This window comes from Aquarana catesbeiana, linkage group LG04 (assembly GCF_042186555.1).
Source record: "Aquarana catesbeiana isolate 2022-GZ linkage group LG04, ASM4218655v1, whole genome shotgun sequence".
NCBI lineage: Eukaryota > Metazoa > Chordata > Amphibia > Anura > Ranidae > Aquarana > Aquarana catesbeiana.
Window position 1 is genome coordinate 494,637,374 of NC_133327.1, and position 22,634 is coordinate 494,660,007.

The 22,634-nt window shown below is 44.4% G+C and overlaps 1 protein-coding gene across 2 annotated transcripts in view; it reads left to right on the forward strand.

Moving 5' to 3' along the window:
• The window catches only part of HEATR5B (HEAT repeat containing 5B), a 180,405-nt gene that overhangs the window by 133,620 nt on the left and 24,151 nt on the right, over positions 1-22,634 (forward strand). For both annotated transcript variants that reach the window (XM_073627699.1, XM_073627701.1), the window contains exons 31-33: positions 5,262-5,406; positions 5,742-6,014; positions 19,731-19,955. In XM_073627699.1, the coding sequence (XP_073483800.1) occupies positions 5,262-5,406; positions 5,742-6,014; positions 19,731-19,955 (643 nt within the window). The remainder of the gene's footprint in view (positions 1-5,261; positions 5,407-5,741; positions 6,015-19,730; positions 19,956-22,634) is intronic.

Consider the following 22,634-nt stretch of genomic DNA (forward strand, 5'->3'; position numbering starts at 1 on the left):
CAACGGCCTCCTCCGTCAGACTTTAGAGGAAGACCTCAGGGTCAGACCCAGGCTCAGAAGAAGTACTGGGGTCGGAAACCTGCAAAGCAGAATCCTAAAGCCTCATCATGAAAAGGCAACCCCCCTCACCAAGGTGGGGGGAAGGCTTCTGCAGTTTTTAGAAGTCTGATAAGAGGAAATTCAGGACAGATGGGTCATCTCCACGGTAACAAGCTGGAATTTTGGGACTTTCCACCGTCTCGTTTCCTGAGGTCAGGCGTTCCCAAAGATCCAGAGAAAAGAAAATCTCTGTTTCAGGCACTAGGCCGATTAATATATCACGGGGTGATCATACAGATCCCCACAAAAGAGCAAAGTTTGGGATTTTATTCAAATCTTTTTATGGGTACCAAAACCAAATGGAGATGTCAGACCCATTCTAGATCTAAAAAATCTAAATCAGTTCCTGAAGATCCGTTCCTTTCGCGTGGAGATGATCAGGTCAGTAGTTTCTATCCTTCTAGGAGGAGAACTTCTGGCATCTATCGACCTCAGGGATGCATATCTGCATGTTCCTATATTTCCCGCTCACCCGCTCTGCGGTTCGAATTAGAACAGCAGCATTTCAAGATTGTAGCCCTGCCCTTCGGGCTAGCTACAGCACCCTGGGTGTTCACAAAAGTGCTGGCCCCACCTCTAGCCAGGTTAAGGGCACAGGGCATAACATTTATGGTGTACCTAGACGATCTATTGCTAATAGACCAGTCCGTGGCTCGTTTGGAGCAAAGTGTGCGCATTACAATCAGTTACCTGAAAAGTTTGGGTTGGATTCTCCACCTAGAGAAATCTTCCTTAATACCACTAAAAAGGCTGTAGTACTTGGGTCTGATCATAGACACAGCCCAGGAAAAGGTGTTCTTGCCTCAGGCAAAGATCACCTCCATAATAGAGCTGGTGTGGATGGTCAGGTCAAAAGGCAAGTCTTCCATTCTCCTTTGCATGAGGTTGCTAGGAAACATGGTGCATTCAAAGCAGTTCCCTATGCCCAGTTCCATTCAAGACTGTTGCAAAACAGTATCCTGTCTGCTTGGAACAAAACAATTCAAGCTTTAGACTTACCAATGCGGCTGTCCCCAAGGGTGTCCCAAATCCTCAGTTGGTTACTAACTCAGAATCTGCTGAAAGGAAAATCCTTCAGACCAGTTATCTGGAAAGTGGTAATGACAGATGCCAGCCTTTCAGACTGGGGAGCAGTACTAGAAAAGACAACTGTCCAGGGACAGTGGTCAAGAGCCGAAAGAACTTTGCCCATCAATGTCCTAGAGATTCGGGCAGTGCGTCTGGCTCTAAAAGCCTGGATTTTCAGGTTGTGGGATTGTCCTGTCAGGATCCAATCCGACAATGCCACAGCTGTGGCCTATATCAATCACCAAGGGGGCACCAAGAGTCCCTCAGCGCAGAGAGAGAGAGGTAAACCATATTGTAACTTGGGCAGAAAGGAATGTTCTGTGCCTATCGGCAGTCTTCATTCCGGGAGTAGAGAATTGGCAGGCGGACTACTTGAGTCGCCAGCAGTTATTCCCAGGGGAATGGTCTCTTCACCCCAACATATTTCGGGCTGTTTGCCAAAGATGGGGGACTCTGGATGTAGATCTTCTAGCGTAGATCAGTTCTCACTGATCTATGCATTCCTCCCTATTTAGTTGCTGCCTTGACTTCTTTGCAGGATGAAGCTGGAAGGAAAGCCGGTAATTCTGGTAGCACAAGCATGGCCCAGAAGGTCATGGTATGCAGAAATTGTAAAGATGGCAGTGGAGGGTCCATGGTCCCTCCCACTACTGCCAGATCTGCTCTCACAGGGACCAATATTCCATCCTACCTTATGGTCTCTAAATTTAACGGCTTGGCTATTGAAACCCACATTCTAAAGAAACGTGGGCTTTCTGGGTCAGTTATCTCTACCCTGATTTAATGCAAGGAAGCCAGCTTCCAGAACTATATATTATAGGGTCTGTCTGGAGGGCTTATCTTTCCTGGTGTGAATTCAAGGGTTGGCACCCTCGGAGATATATCATAGGCAGAATTCTTGTCTTTCTACAATTAGGGGTAGAGATGAAATTGGCTTTGAGTACTGTTAAAGGCCAAGTCTCAGCTTTATCGGTCTTAGTTCAAACACCGCTTGCTACACATTCTTTAGTCCGGGGTTTTATGCAAGGGGTGATGCGGCTTTAATCTGCCAGTCAAACCTCCCTTGAACCCTTGGGACTTAAACGTAGTTTTGTCTGTGTTACAAAAGCAGCCATTTGAACCGATACAACATATTCCCCTAGTCTTTCTGACAAGGAAGTTGGTATTTTTGGTTACTATATCCTCAGCCAGGAGGTTTTCGGAATTGGCTGCTCTTTCTTGTAAAGAGCCATATTTGATTTTTCATGAGGACAGAGTGGTGTTACGTCCTCGTCCAGACTTTTTGCCAAAAATGGTTTCAGGTTTTCACCTGAACCAAGATATTGTCCTGCCATCGTTTTTTCCAAAACCATGTTCCAAGGAAGAAAAGTCAATACATTGTCTTGATGTGGTGAGAGCAGTGAAAATCTATTTAAAGACAACTGCTCAGATTAGAAAGACTAATGTCGTCTTTATTCTGCCAGAGGGTCCTAAGAAAGGACAGGCAGCGTCGCTAAGTGGATTCAGCAGGTTATAATTCAGACTTATAATTTAAGGGGTAAGATTCCCCCTTTTCAAGTTAAGGTGCACTCTACCAGGGCGGTTAGTGCTTCTTGGGCAGTGCGTCATCAGGCCTCCATGGCTCAGATCTGTAAGGCCGCAAGTTGGTCTTCAGTGCATACGTTTTCAATTTTATCAGGTGGATGTAAGGAGGTATGAGGATATCACCTTCGGGCACAGTGTGCTGCAGGCAGCAGTAAATGTCCTCAAGTTTGGGGGTACCCTCTGGGTTGTGTCTTCCCTCCCCTCAAGTAGCATTGGAGTACATCATGGGACACAGAGGTCCCTTCCCACTTTTGGGATTGAAGTATATTGCTTTGCTACAAAAACTGATGTGCTCCTGGAAGGAGGAGGGGTTATATAGGGAGTGAACTTCCTGGATTGGGTATACCAGTGTCCATCACCTGAAGGTGGCCTATAACCAATTAAGTAATTAAGGCTCTGTGTCCCATGATGTACTCCAAAAAAGGATTTTACAGATAAGCTGTTATAAAAATCCTATTTTCTCACCTGTAAATGTTAGTAAATTAATACACATTGTTGGAGGACATGAAGTGGATGAAAGAACCATTTTGAATTTCTGCTACAGTTTACTGCACAACATTGCTCCTGGCATTCTTTTAGAAGATTAGGCATGTATTTACTATCCCTCATCCAGATTATGATGAGCATCTTGCCTTTTCTGCAATTCCTCCTACATGCCAATTGGTATTTTGTAACCTTTCGAATTTCAATGATTTTATTGAAAAGATCTGGTGTCGACAGAAATATAATGTAGACTAAAGCCAGTTAATGTATTGTCACCATGACCACCAATGTCATCAAAAGCATGAATACAAAAAGTATGAACAAAGATTAGAGACTCTATCAGACAATGTCAGGGAACACGAGACATACACCTGATCTTCTAAGGACAAAACAGTTCTAATCAATAGCCAGGAAAGTAACCATGTACGGTAATGTGTAGAAACCGAAGTTAGGTATGGGGGGGGGGGGGGGGCGGTGGAATAGTGAATAAGGAGGCAGTAACGGGGGGGGGGGGGGGGGGGACCTTTGTACCAATTCCTGAGAATGTCGTCAACTACAGAACCTAGTAAAGCTCTAAAGACATCCCAATATGCATTAAATTCAAACGTAGAAAAAAGAGTGAAAGGAAAGAAGGTCAGCCCGGAGCTCAATAGTGAATTGAGATATACCGGATCCATGGGTCCCATATTTTATCAAATTTTTTAGAGTTATCATGGAGTTTAAGAGTGAGTTTGTCATTGATCATAATCCAGTTAAGTTTACTCTTTCCAATGCCTAGCAATAGTAATCCTTGCCGCCAACAGTATATATGTGATCCACTTCTCTGACTTCCTGGGTACTTCATCAGGTAATTTATGAAACAAAGCAACCTCTGGTGATCTACGAATATTCACCCCCATCGCTGAATTAATTAAATTAAATATCCGAATCCAAAACGTAGTCACGAGGGGGCACTGCCACCAGATATGGTGCATTGTCCCCAACTGACCACAATGTTGAAAACCGTTCGACAATGTGGATAGGATGCATTTTGGCCACCCGAATAGGGAACAGGTACCAACGCAAAAGTGTTTTTATAGTTCACTTAAATTAGTGCGGTATTGATGGAGACTTTAGATAAAGCGTAGGCAATATCCTGCCACTCCTTTTTTAACCTTTTAAATGCACTTTGAAAACCCACTAGTTCAGACAGGCATACAGTCTTACCCAAGTTTTTTTCTTTACTCACTGATCCATCATTGCTCTGTCATCTGATAAGACATGTCGCAGAATATACAGCTAACCTATATATCTCACCTCCTCATTCTACACCTTATCCCCCTAGATTGTATACCAATGCAGGTTACTTTTTTCTTTCTTTTTTTTTTTTTTTTGTTGTTGTTGCTTAAAGCAGTAGTAAAGACACACACAAAAAAGTGGGCCCCTGCAGAATAATGGCATTGCATACTAGCACATTATGGCAGACTTGCCTTAAAACGAAGCCCTCCAGCAGAGCGCTGTCACCGATTGACAGGGGTTCCATCTTCAGCCAGTCTGCTTCCAGGTTTGCGGGCACCGGCTGTTTGAATGTCCGAGCCTCGATGACATCACTCCCGCAGCACAACTCTCTCAATAGATGGCATGCTCTCCATTGACCGCGCAGTGCCCCAGCGACGTCACCGGCTGCTACTAAAGTAAATATTGCCTAAACAGTGCATGTTTAGGAGATATTTACTGTGGCTACAAGTAAGTCTTATTATAGGCTTACCTGTAAGTATAAATAAAAAAAAAAACAGGGTTTACTACCGCTTTAAAAGCAGTATGTACTTGTTTTTAAAAAATGTAATGCTACATTATCTGTGCTATTATCCTTTTGTTTTTTATTTTACTGGTAATTATGATGCTATAAAAAAATAATAGTATAATTTATGTCCTGCACTGGCTCTTTTAAATGTATAATTAAGCATCTAGTGGTTTATCACTGCCTTTTTTGTGTCCATCATAAACTGTTTTGCATTTAATACAGCATTTCATTTCCCTTATATTAGGTGATTGGAGTGGAACTTTTAAACGTCCTTCATCGTCTTCTGCTGACATATAACCCACCTAATGTCCAGCTGTTGGTTACCAATGTAGTACAGCAAACCGTGAGGGCTGCACAGGACAAATTACAAGAGCAAAGAAATGCTCAGAGTAATGTTTTTATTTTGTTTAGTTTTTTTGCACTTTGTCTTTATTAAAGTTTTACAGAATATTAGCAAAGAAAAACAAATATAGCAAGTATAAAATTAAGCCTGATTATTAATGATGCATTGCTGCTGTTAAAAAAAAAAAAGTCCAGATTTACTAACTGCATGTGTACTAATTTGTTTAATTTGTTGCTCCTTTTGGATAAATAACATTTTATAAATTATGATGTTCAATGCATTTTTCACAAACAATTTTTATATAATAAATAAATAATATAATATAATATATAATAAAAATAAAAAATCTAAATGCAATTTTTATTTTATTTTTTACACCAGACAAAGATGACACTAATGAAAAGGAAACACAGACACACTTAGGTGAAGGTGAAGAAAGTGGTGGACTGATTCCAGGAAAGTCTTTGGTCTTTGCAGCTATGGAGCTTCTAATGTTCATCTTAGTACGACATATGCCACAACTCAGCTCCAAGTTGTCTGATTCTCCTAGCCATATCATTTCTAAAAATCAACAGCTTTCAGAAGAGAGTGCACGCCTTGTAGCATCCACAGTGTCCATCCTTGCTGAGCTTCCATCATTATGCTCACCAGCAGGTAATGTATTCAGGATTTCTGTCACTACAAAGAGCTTTTCTACAATAAGAGATGGTTTTACATTGATAGGACTAACATTTGAACACATGCTGTGTGAGCTTGTGGCTTTGCTTTCCCTGCAAACAAAAGCTGAATTTATCTTGGACTGAAAATCCTTCTAAATAGTCCTGCATAGGCATGCTGAATGCTACGTTGACCCTGTAATTTTTTAACTTCTGTTCATCATCTAACGGAAATAGAGTTGGTATTTTAAGTCCTAGGACCATATAATATTTTTCATATCCTGTTGCATGTTGTACTTTTTTGTGTATTCCATTTCACATGTGGTTTCCCAGCTCCTTTTCTAAAAATATAATTTATTACAGGTACTTTATATATCGCTTTCAATTTACGCAGCGTTTTACAATCTTAGTGCAGAGCTTACAGTCTAAGGTCCCTAATTCACATTCATATGTACACATACTAGGGCAATTTACACAGGAGCCAAATAACTTACCAGCATGTCTTTGGAGTGTGGGAGGAAACCAGAGTACCCAGAGGAAACCTACACAGGGAGAACATGCAAACTCCAGCAGGGATGGGATTCAAACTGACGACCCCAGTGCTGATAGGAAGAAGTGCTAACCACTTAGCCACTGTGCTCCCTAATTATTAATATAGATGGGTTTTCTTTATCGTACATCACGGGACACAGAGCCACAGTAATAACTGTATGGGTTATATGGCACCTTCAGGTGATGGACACTGGCACACTCTAAACAGGAAGTTCAATTCCCCATATAACCCCTCCCCTTACTGGGAGTACCTCAGTTTTTTCACCAGTGTCTTAGGTGTTGGTCACGAGTAAAGATGTGCTGTGCTGAGCTCCACTGGAATATTTCTTACTGGGGCAAGCTATGCAACCGGATCCATTCAAAGTGTCTTTTCCAGGCCGAGTTGAATGGTACCCGGGCCTCATGTCAGAAGAAACAAGGTTTTGCCTGTAACGCTTCTCTTTTTAAAGAGCTGGACCCCGGGATCCAGTATTTGTTTTTTTTCAGCCATATTCCTGGCGGGGTGCTTTACAGGCCCAGGGCTGTGGATCCCCCGGTAAAAAGGGGGCCCAGTCCCTGAAGTTTTTTTAACGGAGCCCGCCGTGAGTGGTGAAGATTGGGTCTGTTACCACAGAACCCTGCAGCTGGATAAGGTAAGGGAGATTCCTAAGGAATTTTTCTAATTCTTGTAGGTTTTTCTCCTTTAAGTAAATGTTGTCATGCCTATAGTTACCACCGGGGGCTGTCAAAAGCACGTACCTGTTCCATGCTTGTCAGTCTCGCTCTGTGTAACAAGCTGCACGCTTCCTCTGGCCCAAGCTCCAGGTGAAGACATGGAAAAGGGTTTTTTTTTTTTTTTTTTTCCCTAGGAATGTCCTCCCACCTGGATAGCTTTACTCCAAGCAGAGGAAGCATGGCGTCAGTTGGCGGTGTGCCGTGCCGCTCCTGCTGCCATTACGGCGGTTCCCATGGGCAGCTCTCCTTCTCCCTACCACCCCAGTCCTCCTCGATCTATTTTCAAATGGATGGGGGGGGGGGGGCGCGGTGGGTGTTTGGAGGGGCAGGGCTTAGTGGCGTTGGCGTGCTTCAGCGTCCACAACGCAGGCTGTATAGCTATAAAATGCACCTTTTTTCAGGTCAGCTGAAGGAGGGACACAGAGCGGATGGGTGGCATGTAAGTGTGGGGGACACAGGCATTCCCAGGCACATTTTGCTCAGCATCAGGCTGAGATTAAAAGCAGCGTCAGTTGCTGGACTATTGCTCAGCAGGGGATGCATTTTTTTGGTAGTACCTCTGCGTTTGTGCCCAGCACTATGACCAGAGGAGGTGGTACAAATGCCACAAAAACCAAGGACACAAAGGGGTCGCCCTCAGGCCCCTAAGGACCCTCCCTCTGCAACACCTTCCCAATCTAGGGAGGCTGGTCAGAGAGGGTCATCAGGGGCTGTAATTGCTTCCGACACTTCAGCCCCTGTCTATATAACTGAGCAGGTTTTCTCCTCAGCTATGAGAGGTTTAGAGGAAAGATTAGTGGCTTTAATCACATCTTCCCAGAGTGGAAGAAAACGCATTAGGTCCCCTTCTACCACCCAGGATCCTCAAATGGAGCAACTGTGGGAGGGGGAAGATGAATCCCCCTCAGGGGACCGTGAAGAGGCTGATGATTACTCTTCCGAGGGATCAAGTGGGGAAGGACCTTCTTCAGCTTCACATGCTGAGAAGTTGCTAGTTCATTCTCTTACTGAAATGGTCCGCTCCACATTTAAGCTGCCCTTAATGGACTCGGTTGAAGAGCCCACTTCCTGTTTGGGTTCACTAAAGCCTCCTCAAGCCTTGCGTGTCCCCTCCCCTAGCCTTTCCTGTCCATTCATTACTAGAAAAGCTTCTGTATTCTGAATGGGATCACCCAGATAAGCACTTTTTCCCGCCTAAAAAGTTTTCAACACTTTATCGTATGGTGGAAAAATTTACTAAGATGTGGAGTATACCAGCAATTGACGCTGCTATATCCTCTGTAAATAAAAGTTTGACTTGTCCGGTTGACAATGCGCAAATGCTTAGGGATCCAACTGATAAGAAATTGGAATTCCTGTCAAAAAAACATTTTCTCCTTGGCAGGTTCGGTGGCTCAGCCTGCAGTGGCGGGGATTGGGGTATGTCAGTCCTTGAGAGACCATTTGAAACAGGTACTCAAGGTGTTCCCTGAACAGCAGGCCCAGGAGTTAGCTGAGCTGCCAGCAGCTTTGTGTTTTGCAATTGACACAATCAGAGATTCTATTCTTCAAACCTCTCACCTTACGCTTAGGTTGGTACATATGTGTAGAATCTTATGGTTGAAAGTTGGTCAGCCGAAGCGCCATGCAAAAAGCTCCTGGCTGGTTTTCCTTTCTGCGGTGAAAAGCTGTTTGAGGAGGAATTGGACAAATATATCCAAAAAATATCAAGTGGGAAAAGTACCCTTTTGCCAGTTAAAAAAAAGAGTAAACGCCCCCATTCAAATGGGCTCTTTTTCCAGTGCCAGGGGCATCAGCCTCCAGGCAGTTGTGACAGCCTCCACCTTCGGGTTCAAGAGGTAAACCTCAGGGTCAACCCCAGGGACAAAAGAAGTCCTGGGGGAGGAAACCCACAAGACAGAACGCTAAAGCCTCTTTATGAAGGGGCACCCCTGCTCGCTCAAGTGGGGCGAAGACTTCTGCAGTTCTCAAAAGTCTGGCAAGAAGAATTTCGGGACAGATGGGTGGTCTCCACAATAGCTCTAAGTTACAAACTAGAGTTCCGAGAATTCCCATCTCCTCATTTCCTCAAGTCTCTCTTTCTAGCATTAGACCGACTTTTGTCACAAAAACTGATCATGGTGGTCCCCGTGGAAGAGCAGGGGTTGGGGTTTTATTCAAACCTTTTCACGGTACCAAAACCAAATGGGGATGTCAGACCCATTCTAGATCTCAAAGATTTAAACCGGTTCCTGAAGATTCGCTCTTTTTGCATGGAATCAATCCGATCAGTAGTCTCCATCCTACAACGGGGAGAACTTCTGGCATCAATCGACATCAAGGATGCATACCTGCATGTCCCTATTTTCCCCGCTCACCAGAAGTATCTGCGTTTCGAAGTAGAAAAACTTTATTTTCAGTTTGTAGCCTTGCCTTTCGGTGTAGCTACTGCTCCTCGGGTGTTTACAAAACTTCTGGCCCTTCCTCTGGCCAGATTAAGGACCGGTTGGTAGCCTGCTTAGACCAAAGTATGGTCACCACAGTCAGAATACCTAGGTTGGGTCCTCAACCTAGAGAAATCTTCTTTAAAGCCAGTAAGATTAGAGTACTTGGGTCTGGCCATAGATATAGCCCAGAAGAAGGTGTTTTTACCCCAGGCAAAGATCAGCGCCATAAAGGAGCAGGTTCAGGGGGTCAGGGCAAAGAAGGGTCCTTCCATTCGCCTTTGTATGAGGTTGTTGGGGAAGATGGTGGCTTCATTCGAAGCAGTTCCCTATGCTCCATTTAATTCGAGACTGCGGCAAAACAGTATCCTATTGGGCTGGAACAAGAAGATTCAGGCACTAGATTTTCCAATGCGTTTGTCGCCAAAAGTGCGCCAGAGCCTCAGTTGGTGGAGGATATCCGAGAATCTGCAGAAGGGGAAATCCTTCTTACCGGTTACCTGGAAGGTGGTAACAGATGCCAGACTTTCAGGTTGGGGAGCAGTCCTGGAAGAAGCGTCTGTCCAGGGGAAATGGTCCAGAACCGAAAGGACCTTGCATATCAACATTCTAGAGATTCGGGCAGCGCGTCTAGCCCTAAGGGCCTGGACATTCAGGTTGCAGAATTCTCCTGTCAGGATTCAATCCAACAATGCCACAGCGGTGGCTTATATCAATTACCAAGGGGGCACCAGAAGTCAGGCAGCCCAGGGAGAGGTAAACCATATCCTAATGGTAAAAAAGAACCCGAAGGTTAACGTTGCGCTTGAGTATAAGAAACTAAAAGTGAATCAAATAAATGAAAAGCTGCCAGCACCAAAAGCCTTGAATACAAAACTCAGATAAACAGAAAAAATGTGGGTGCAGCACTTGTGCAATTGTGTATTCCAATACTAAGAAAAATGAAAAAAAGAAATGTTTTTGACCAAAATTCTGAAATGGTGAAAGAAGTATAAAAATATAAAACTAAGGTAGAGTTCCAATACATGAAATTGGAAACCGACAGCCAAATAAAGTGAGACATATAAAATGCGATTACCAGTAACGTGTTCTAAATAAAAAATAATGATATGCTGAGATCAAACTAATAAACAAACACTAATAGATACTAAAAAACCAACAAGAAGTCCTCTTAATTATATAGGCAATATCTAGCATCATATACAAAAAATTAAAATACTCAAAAACATTTGGTGAAAAATGTCTGAGAGAAAAGTCTAAGGTAGAGTCCCAAGAATGAAAATTGAGAGCCTGAAGCACAGTCCCAAATAGATATTCATGTGATGAGAAATTAGCCGGCAGATTTTCATACAAATGTAGAAATGAGATGTCAATAAAAAATCGTGAAGCGAAATCCCTCCTCCAAAGTGCTTTACACCCAAAGTCAGTATGTAGTCTCCTTACCGACTTAAATGACCACCATGGCGGTCTCACCAAGCACAGGGAATTCGGTCTCCCAAAAACCTATATGATGTCTGAAGCTGCTGTATCCGTGTCACTGGAAATGAGTCATTGTAATCACCCAGAAGTTCCTGTGCTGGACTGAATCTTCACCACACCTGCCATCTTATAGGTTTTTGAGAGACTGAATTCCCTGTGCTTGGTGAGACCGCCTTAGTGGTCATTTAAGTCGGTAAGGAGACTACTTACTCACTTTGGGTGTAAAGCACTTTGGAGGAGGGATTTCTCTTCACAATTTTTTTTATGGACATCTCGTTTCTACATTTGTATGAAAATCTACCAGCTAATTTCTCATCACATGAATATCTATTTGAGATCTGTGCTTCAGGCTTGGTGCATTTATTTTAGAGTCTGGAAGGCATATGTTTCCTGGTGTGAATCCAGGGGTTGATATCCTAGGAAGTATGTCATAGGTAGAATTCTTGCCTTTCTGCAAATGGGGCTAGAGATGAAACTGGCCTTGAGTACTATCAAGGGCCAGGTCTCGGCCTTATCAGTATTGTTTCAACATCTGCTTGCTTCGCATTCTTTGGTCTGAAGCTTTATACAGGGGGTAACGCGGCTTAATCCACCGGTTAGAGTACCCCTGAACCCTTGGGACTTGAATTTAATTCTGCTGGCATTACAGAAACAGTCTTTTGAGTGGATACAACATATTACTTTGGTCCTTTTGACAAGGAAGCTAGTTTTTCTGGTAGCCATTTCTTCTGCAAGAAAGGTATCAGAGTTGGCGGCTCTTTCTTGTAAAGAGCCATATTTAATCGTTCACAAGGATAGTGTAGTATTGCGTCCTCATCCTAGCTTTCTGCCAAAGGTGGTTTCAGGTTTTCATCTCAACCAGAAAATTGTTTTACCTTCATTTTTTTCAGAACCCTGTTCTAAGGAAGAAAATTCACTACATTCTTTGGATGTATTGAGAGCAGTCAAAATCTATTTGAAGGTGACTGCTCAGATTCAGAAAACAGATGTTTTGTTCGTGTTGCCTGAAGATCCTAGGAAAGGACAGGCAGCATCGAAATCCACTATTGCCAAAGTATTGGCAAGTAATTATTCAATCTTATGGCTTGAAGAGGAAGGTTCCACCTTTTCAGGTGAAAGCGCACTCCACCAGGGCTGTTAGTGCTTCGTGGGCAGTGCATCACCAAGCCTCCATGGCTCAAATCTGCAAGGCCGCAACCTGATCTTCAGTCCATACATTCGCCAGATCCTATCAGGTGGATGTAAGAAGGCATGAGGATATTGCCTTTGGGCGCAGTGTGCTGCAGGCAGCAGTATAGGTCATCCGGTCTAATTGCACCCTACTTTTGTTTGTGTCCCCTCCCCTCAGGTGGCATTGCTCTGGGACATCCCATACAGTTATTACTGTGGCTCCTAAGAAGTTAGGATATTTATAACCGCTTACTTGTAAAATCCTTTTCTTGGAGTACATCACGGGACACAGAGGTCCCTCCCCTCTTTCTGGTTACACGTGTATTGCTTTGCTACAAAGCTGAGGTACTCCCGGTAAGGGGAGGGGTTATATGGTAAATTGACATGGTGATGGGTATGTGCCAGTGTCCATCACCTGAAGGTGCCATATAACCAATACAGTTATTACTATGGCTCTGTGTCCCGTGATGTACTCCAAGAAAAGGATTTTACAGGTAAGCTGTTCTACAAATCCTATTATTCCACACTGGCACACTGAGCCCATGCAGCGTAAATTCCAGAGCATTTTCTCTGCCCAGGAACCCCAGGTGCTGCATAGAGCTACCCATAAATATCAGTGGTCGTGCATGCTTGTACTTGGGTATATGCAGGCACTATTGTAAACTATAGTATACAGGTCTTCCAAGTATAGGAAATGTTCTGTTCTTTGCACATGCTGATACGCCATACAAGGGTTTACTTGAGAGCTTCCCAGGTTGGGGGGGGGGGGGGGGGGTGTATGATGGAGTTTACATTTCTTGGACTCAGGGCACCCATGTGCAAGAGTATTACATATGACTTTTGTAAGAATGTGTTCATTGTGTTTTCTTTCTTTTTTTTTAATCAAAAAGGTGTTTATTAAACAAGTTCACACAGTTTCCAATGCACAAGCAGCACTTAATAATACAGGTTTCATGCACAAAGTACAGTTCTCCCAGCGTCTATCAGATTTATCTCGTCTTATAAACTTAAGACGTTAACAACATACTAATACGTATCAAACATTCGACTATTGTCCAGCAATAAAACTTTTATGTTCCTCCCGCAGGGCATTGCAACAATCTAGACATTACCAATTCCCTGGGACTTGGTCCAGGGGTGTCCAACCATGGTGCCCAATTTTTCGAATCTGCCAGGGCTACCCCTATGTTGGTAGATGTATTTTTCCATAACCAAGGTATTTCCCATGTGTGCTATCCAGGATGCCACTGTGGGTGAGGAAACCGATTTCCAGCCAATCAAAATAATTTTACGTGCCTGGAACAGTGCCCTGGAGAATGCTATTCTAGTTACCTCCTCCAGGACAACTTCCTCCAGGACCCCTAGTATGCAATGAATTGGATCTAAGGGAACGGTAGTCTGGAACACCTGGTTAAGCGTCCCAAGCACCTCACTCCAGTACCTATGAAGTTTTGGGCATCTCCAGAGTAAGTAAATGAGATCGCCTTGATTTCGCCCACACCTGCTACATAGAGAATCTGACCACCTACCCATTTTATATAATCTAAGTGGGGTGTAGTGTACTAAGTATTATATATAATTGGGAGATCTTTTGAGCCACATTGAGAGAGCATATATTAATTGATTGCAGGACTTCCTCCCATTGGTCTCCCGTAAGTGGACCTACATCGTTCTCCCATAGTGATGGTGGCATAGTTGGGTGAGCTTTCAAATGATGTATCAATAGCATCTGATAGCAATGTGAGATAATCCCTTTAGTTTCTGCGCTGGTCTGCAATAAATGAAAGATGGGGGTGCTCGACATAGTCCATTGGATAGCGCTTCCCTGCGCCCCCACAGATTGTCAGGGCTGGAGATAAGGGTAGTACATACTAGGAGGTAGCTTAAACCTGGCTTGCAATTCAGGGAATGACAGTAACTTGCCGTTCTGGAATATGTGCGATAATAAAGTCACTCGGCGCCATCTGGGTCCCTGTTTAAGTTTTGCTAGTTCGACATAAGAGAAATTCCCCCATATCGGACTATATTCTGTGAATCCAGTCACCTCTTGTACTTATCTACCCTTATTCCAAATTTTCTGGATTAAAGTGAAGGTGGTTGTCAGTTTGTTAGACTTGTGAAACACCTGAGCCTCCAGACCCATCGGAATAGTCTCCGCTCCAGATCCAATCAGCAACAGCCGCGCCGACGAGCTGGCTGGATCCTAGGCCATGGAACCAATCAGGTGCTGCATTTGGGCCGCGATATAGTACAGCCAAGGGTTGGGCACTGCCAGTTCTCCACTGTCTTTAGGGTTCTGCAGCTGTTCTAATTTAATTCTGGGGGGGCCTGTGTTCCACAGTAGACGTCTAAAGAGCGTGTTGACCACCCTAAAGATTTTCAGATGAATCACAACTGGTGAGTTGTGTAGGAAGTATAGTAGCTGTGGCATCAGTATCATTTTTATTAAATTTTCCTTTCAGTGAAAAGTTTAAGATTATTCCAAGTGTTTATTTTGTCTCTAAATCTAGACAGTAAGGGGTGTATATTTAAGTGGCAATAGTCCGCAAGTTCAGGTGATATTTGTATTCCCAGGTATTTGAATGAGGTCACCACCGGGATCGGGCAGGAATCTGGTAGATCCACTGTTTGTTCCCCATCTAGCACCATCAGGGCCGACTTAGACCAATTGATCGTCAGGCCAGAAAAGTGCCCGAATCCGGAAATAATGGTGATCACCTCAGCCAAAGAGGAGGTGGTGTCCCCCAGGAAAAGCATCATGCCGTCGGCATATAACATAATCTTCTCATGAAGGTCATGAATCCTTTAATCCCCTGACTTGCCCTTACCACCGTCGCTAGTGGCTCAATAGCGATGGCAAAGAGCAGGGGGACAGCCCTGTCTTGTTCCCCTGTCCAAAGCGAACACATGAGACATCCTGCCGGACATCCGGATAGTCGCCTGCGGGGAGGCATATAACAGATTAACCCAGGCAATGAATCGGTCCCCAAACCCAAACCTGGACAGCACCGCCCATAGGTATCGCCAGCTAACACTGTCAAATGCCTTATTGGCGTCTAGGGACAACAGAGCCCTGTTTCCCCCGTTGTCTGCCTGCAGCTGCATGTTTAAGAACAGGAGCCTAATGCCGCGTACACACGGTCGGACTTTACGGCGGACTTTGCCCGGCGGATTTTTCGACGTACTTTCCGACGGACTTTGTGAATGAACGGACTTGCCTACACACAATCCACCAAAGTCCGTCGAATTCGTACGTGATGACGTACGACCGGACTAAAACAAGGAAGTTCATAGCCAGTAGCCAATAGCTGCCCTAGCGTGCCTTTTTGTCCGTCGAACTAGCATACAGACGAGCGGACTTTTCGACCGGACTCGATTTCAACGGATAAATTTTAAACAAGTTTAAAATCTAAGTCCGTCCAACTTTTGAGAAAACAAAGTCCGCTGGAGCCCACACACATCGAATTGTCCGACGAAATCCAGTCCGCCGGGCAAAGTCCGCCGTAAAGTCCGCTCGTGTGTACGCGGCATTAGATTAGTGGCTGTGGATTTTTGCAGCATAAAGCCTGCCTGGTCAGGGTGTATTATAGAAGCTATGACCCGGTTGACCCGTAGCGCCAAGACCTTAGCCAGGATTTTAACATCACTCTGAAGAAGAGATATAGGCCTATAGGAACCTGGGTCAACCGGATCCTTCCCGGGTTTCAACAACAGAATTATATTAGCTCTAGTCATTGAGGGCGGTAGACGTTATTAAGTACTTCTAGTAAGTGTGGCATTATCTGTTCACCATATCGAGTAAGGACCTCGATGGGGATGCCATCCTCCCCCGGCGCTTTACACGCGGGAAAGAAGAATGCCGCACTTTGTAACTCCTCCAGGGTCAGAGGGGCCTCTAGCTGCTGCCTGGCTTCTTCCGACAGAGAGGGCAACTCAATCCCCGACAGATAGGTTTCAAGATCAGTATCCGAGTAGCCATCCCTCGCCCCGTAGAGGTCTTTGTAGAAGGATGCCAACTCGGATATAATGTGTTCTGGGTCATTAACCACCCTGCCACTGGCAGCACGGATCGCTCCAACTGCCAGGGATTGTTGTTGTGACCTAGCTATTTTTGCCAGTAGGCGTCCTGTTTTCTCCCCTTCCTCATAAAATGCCAGCTTGGTGAAAAACCGCTTGCGTTCTGCAGCGGAGGATCTCAAGCAGTCCAGAGAATCCTGGGCCGAAATCCATGCCTCCCTTGCAGAATCTGTAGGATCCATGACATAAGACAATTCCAGCTGACGCACCTGGTCCCCCACCTGTTCCAGTAGAGCTGAGGAGTTTCTTTTAACTGTAACTATCTCTGCAATAAACACCCTCCTGAGATATGCTAAAAGTCTCCCATTTTTGGATTTTATCCGTACAGTGACTGTGTGATTGAAAAAATCGATCAATTTGGGTTGCTATGCGCTCAGGGGAAGTGAACAATTTGAGCCAGAATGCATTAAGTTTCCAAGGTGCCTTGGGTAGCGAGGTGGGGGGTTGAGTAGTCAACCAGAGAACCACCGGTGAGTGATCAGACACTCCACGGGAAAATACTCCACCCTGGAAGTGTTGTCCACTATATTGGGCGTACCTATACTAAGGTTAATACGTGACAGTGATCCACGGGTTTTGTAAAAACATGAAAACTGTTTTGTGCCCAGTTTACGTAAGCGCCATATGTCTGTCCAGCCCACCTCCGCCAGTAAGCGGCTCAACGCAGTACCCCTGTTGCCCCTAGGGGGGGAAACTGGGGGATGTCTATCCAATTTAGGGTCTAGATAGCAATTGAAATCCCCCAAAATCAATACTGGGACATCAGGCTTACCTGCCAGGTACGTCAGCAACAACTGTAACACATCCCGTGAGAACAAGGGGTGGGATTTATATAAAAGCTAGCAGCAGTGTTAAAGTATATAATTTACAGTAAATAAAGACAAATCTACCAGAAACATCCACCATCCTGGTATACCAATGCTTTGTGTATCAATACTCTCACTCCACGTGAATACGCAGAGTGAGTGGAGTGATATGACTTGCCAACTCAGACGTATTGCAGGCACCCCACATTGTCTCCCAGGAGATGAGTCTCCTGAAGGCCAATGATGGCGGGGTGGAATTTGTGCAGACATGAGGAGATCATGGTCCTCTTCAGGGGGTCATTCACTCCCAGGACATTCCACAATACTATAGGTGTGGACAACATTGCAAACAATTAGAAATATATTGAAAAAGGAACCCTTTGCGAGCCATCTGATTCTTAAAGAACAGGTTGACTTGGACTGTACAACAGCTCAAGTGTAGTGAATCATATTGCATCAAAAAGTAATTGCCCTGCATGGGGGCTGCGCATTGGAAACACAGTGTTCGTAAAAAAATGAAAAGTCTCACGCCACTGCGCGGCAAAGCAGTAGAAAACAAAACATAAACTGAAAGAAGTGAAGGCCTTGGATCTAGCCATGATTAAACGCACATAGCCAGAACCATTCGGAGGCTGTAGGGTATGCGATCCATTCTGTCCTTTTATGCCAACTGGGCATTGAAACAGTAGCCATATAACCCATGCCTTCACATAGCGTACATGCACCCGACATGGTAACATCACCCGTGTGGGCCGTTGCTAGTGGTGAAAATAGCGGACAATGAGAAAAAATAACAAAGATATCTATCACTCGCTGTGCGATTAACATGTAAAGTTCTTCTTCAGAATGGTGAACAAAAAGAAAAAAAGGGAACTTAGTGCCCTATACTTTCCATTATATCAACTGCCATACAGGGTCTATCCTGCTCCATTTTCTCGGCCTTGGCGACGGAGATCCTGTTCATTGCGATCAAGCCAGGCCGCTGCGTCTTGTACATTTTCAAAGAATTGGTGTTGTCCTCCGCCTGTCACCCTAAGCTTTGCTGGAAACATCATTGCATATGTTAATTGCAGCCTTTGTAGCCTTTTCTTGACATCAGCAAATTTCGATCGCCTGCGTTGCACTTCCGCGGAGAAGTCCAGGTAAAATGAGATTTTGGCTCCATTATGTGTGACAGTGCCCTTTTCTCTAACCAGACGTAGCACCACCTCCCTATCCTTATAATTCAGGAGTCTGGCCAGTATCGATCGTGGGGGGTTGCCAGGCGGAAGGGGTCGCGGGGGCACTCTGTGTGCCCTTTCCACAGTGTAAATGGGGGAAAAAGCTTCTTTGCCAAAAACTTCTTGCAACCATCCTTCAATAAATGTTGTAGGATCCCGACCTTCCACCTTTTCAGGGAGCCCCACTATACGCACATTGTTGCGTCTCAGGCGGTTCTCGATGTCGTCTGTTTTACTGAGAGCTTGGAAGGCGTTTTGAGCAGCCATTCTGACATCCCTGTGAAGGGGGGCAACTGGTCCTCCACATCGCTCACCCTTCTCTCCCTGATCTTTTGAAGATCTTGACGCATAAGAGATACTGTTTCCCTCAGCCCTCCAAATTTCTCCTTTAACTCTTCCACAGAGGCAGTACACTTATGCACAGCATGCAGGATCTCACTCAGAGAGGGCTGAACACTATCCTCAGAAGGGGAGTCAGATGGGTCAGACATGAGATCATTCTGCATGTCTAATGGCACTGTGTCATCCAGCATGCTTGTGTCCTCCCTGCTCTCCAGCTCAGAGGAGCATAAGGGCTGATGTGAAACAGGGGGGGGAGTCAGAGCGCCCAGCCAGCTTTTGAGTGTAATATAGCATGTCCCTGGGTTGCTCTTTGGATTTCAGAGGCTTGTGTGACTTACCCTCCTGCTCAGCGTTTTTCTCCAGGCCGCGCTGTGGTTTAGGAGGCTGAGACTGTCCGGGGCCATCTTGGCCAGCTTGGGGCTCCAAGGCCACTGCCTCCGCTCGATTCCCCCGGGTCATCATCTGCTCGGATCCAACGGCCAGTGGTACCGGACACTTCCAGGAGGTAACAGGCAGCGTTGTTAGGCAAAAACGGGCAAAATCTATGGCGAGGAAAGGATGAAATGCAGGATCATGAGCGGGAGCTCCGTGCAGCAGGTCCGCTCACATGCCTTGTCAGGCCACGCCCCCCGTGTTTTCTTTCAGTTTGCATATCAAAGTCTTATGGCAGACTATTTTGCAAATAACAGGCTTGTTGGAAAATTTCCACTAAGTCAGCACATGTAGCCAATTAGCTGCAGCGATGATCTGTGTTTTCTGACAGTGACATTGTCAAAATACAGTAACACAGATTTCCCCATCCACCTCTATTGCATGGATAGGGTCATCAGCTATGTATAGCCAGCTTTAGAGCCAATGTAAACAAGTTATTATCTTTGGAAAACAATTATATTATTAAAAGTATTATCTTTCACTTTCTTCTCCTTTGCAGGTTGTATGACAATATTGCCTACTATTCTTTACCTAATGACAAAAATTCTAAAAGAGACGGCAATTAAAGCTTCAGATAATCAGGTCCCTCTACCTGTCAGCACTTGCCTACAAGCAATAAAGACGGTTATTACTTCACCATCAGCAAAGACAGAAAAAACTCAGAAAAAGTGGACTGATCTGATTCGCAGCACTTTAGCATCTATTCTAGAGTACCCTCAGGCAGGTAAGAGGAAAAAAGTACCACCAGAGATAAATATGGAAATCAACACAATATCTGAATATTTTGTTTTCTTTGAAGACCTCTAGAAAGTACAGCACTTAAACGGTCATTCCTCCCAAAATGGATATTTTAGTTTTTGGTATATACTGTATAGCTAGGTGTATCTAAAGCTAACACTTTTTTCGAGTTCTGGATAAAATTGTAAGGGTTCGAACCTCTTTGAGGTTCTTATTACCATCTGTGTTCTTGCTCTGGAGCTTTACCTGATTGTTTTGGTGACCATTAGATCACCTTGGCAGAAAGTGGAGGTACATTTGAAAAGTTTAAATTTTCACTCCTTTAAGGTTTGGGGCATTAGGATAACTTTGTATATGAGTGTCATACAACTTTCCTGTTCTCAGGTTTGTTGTTGAGTGATTCAACAGGGTGGTTATGTATAGTGTTTAAAACAAGGGTGTATAAGCATATAAATAACACACACACGCACTATTGCTTGTGACAGATTTATAAAGGTGATATACGATAATCTTAGAGGAAAAAGATGATTATGTGACGAGCCAGGTAGAAATTAGTTACAGAAGTCTAGTTACAACTGACTGGCTTTTGTAGACTCTTTGTTAAGTGATGAGTGTATTTGTCTTCATTTCTGAATAGCAAATGCTTCCTGAAACTAAACTTTAATTTATTACACTCAAGGTGACTGTTTGCAAGTAAACTGAATAATAAATATAGTAACAACCAGGTTTTATCCATTATTCTGTGGGCAAATGAAACAAAGTATCGTAAGTAGTGGCACAGGTAGCATGATACTTATAATTATTGGTGTCTTGATTACGCTCTCAGATATTCAGCTTGACAATTTTTTAACATTGTGTTAATGAAAAGAAAAACAGAACAAGAAATATTTGCAAAAAGTATATTACAAAACAGACTTAAAGGGGTTGTTAAGCATCTATGTTAAATGGTGTAACCCCCCCCCCTCCCTTACATTATAATCACATGTGCTGTATGTGTGTTTTTTTTAAATGATTAATCGAAATACCTTTATTTACAGCGCAGCAGGGCGCTCACGTGACCTGCCAGCGCTCTCCCTCCATGATCCGAGAACTGCAGTGGGAGGGGCTGTGTTTCCCCACTGACAGCCAGGAGCAGAGCAGCAGGAGGTCAAGTGAGCAGCCCACGCCACTGTAAATAAGGTATTTCGATTAATCATTTGTAAAAAAACACACATGCAGCACATTTGGTCAGAATGTAAGAGAGGGGATTACACCATTTATCACAAGTAATTTCAACAGCTATAGCGGCCGGGGGCAGCGGCCGAGCTGACAGGTGGGGAGAGGAGGAGGGGGGGGTGGTGGAAGGGGAGAGAGCAGAGCAGTGGATGAGGGAGGCATGTAAACTGACCACAGTAATCAGGGCTCCCAAGGACGACACAGAAACTGGCAGGATCAAGCAGGTTTTTTTAAGGCTTAGGGAGGGACAAATGACACAGTACAGGCACTGTGCTGTGTATCATACTGTAAAGGATCAGGATTTTTTGGTTTTTTGGGGTTACAATCACTTAATCAACAATAAAAAAAAAAGGGGGTTCAAAAGTGAAAAACTACTTAAGCGTAGTCCATTTGGTCTTTTGTTCAGTGCAACATTCACATCACTTGCAAAATAATTTCTGTCTGATGTTTGCAAGAGTCACTGGCTCCCAGAAAATGACTCTCTTGGTAGACTTGCTCATAAAACAAGAGCTCTAGGCACCAAATACTGCAGCTTTTTCTTGTCCCTGGGGAGAATGTCACAGAGCTAACTTGTTTGTGTTTGTGCATCTAAATCTGCTAGTACATCTAATGCCGCGTATACACGAGTGGACTTTTCGACCGGACTGGTCCGACGGTCTATCTGACGGACTTCCGGCGGACTTCCAACGGACTTTCCAAACGGACTTGCCTACACACGATCACACCAAAGCCCAACAGATTCGTACGTGATGAGGTACGACCGGGCTAAAATAGGGAAGTTGATAGCCAGTAGCCACTAGCTGCCCTAGCGTCGGTTTTCATCCGTCGGACTAGCATACAGACGAGCTTTTCGATAGGAACTGGGTCCGGCAGAGTTCCAGCGTAAAAATTTGAAACTTGTTCCAAATCTAAAGTCCGTCAGATTTTCGACCAAAAAAGTCCGCTGCAGGTCCGATCAAGCCCACACACGGTCGAATTGTCCCCCGGACTCGATCCGTCGGACCAGTCCGGTCGAATAGCTCGTGTACACGCGGTATAACACTCTCCTCCCCCCAGATTAACAATGCTACTGTCTTAAGGTGTTTCTGTTGCTCCTTTATCCAGATTGCAGGCACTCCAATACAGGAAGGAAAAAGCCTAAAAAAAGAAAAGTAATGCAGCCACCACATCTAACTAACTAACCACATCTGCACTTTCTTTTTCATACATCACGGGACACAGAGCACCATAATAATGACTATCTGGGTTATACGCCACCTATAAGTGATTGGACACTGACAACCAGTAGACAGAAAGTTTGCTCCATAAAAACCCCTCCCATACAGGAAGTACCTCTGTTTTTTGCCAGTGTCTTCATGGTGATCCTGGTTGTGCTGCCAGGAAAGCCCAGGAAGGGCAGGTGGCATCCAGGTCGGATATTTAGCAATGGATCTACCAGTTTATCAATGAT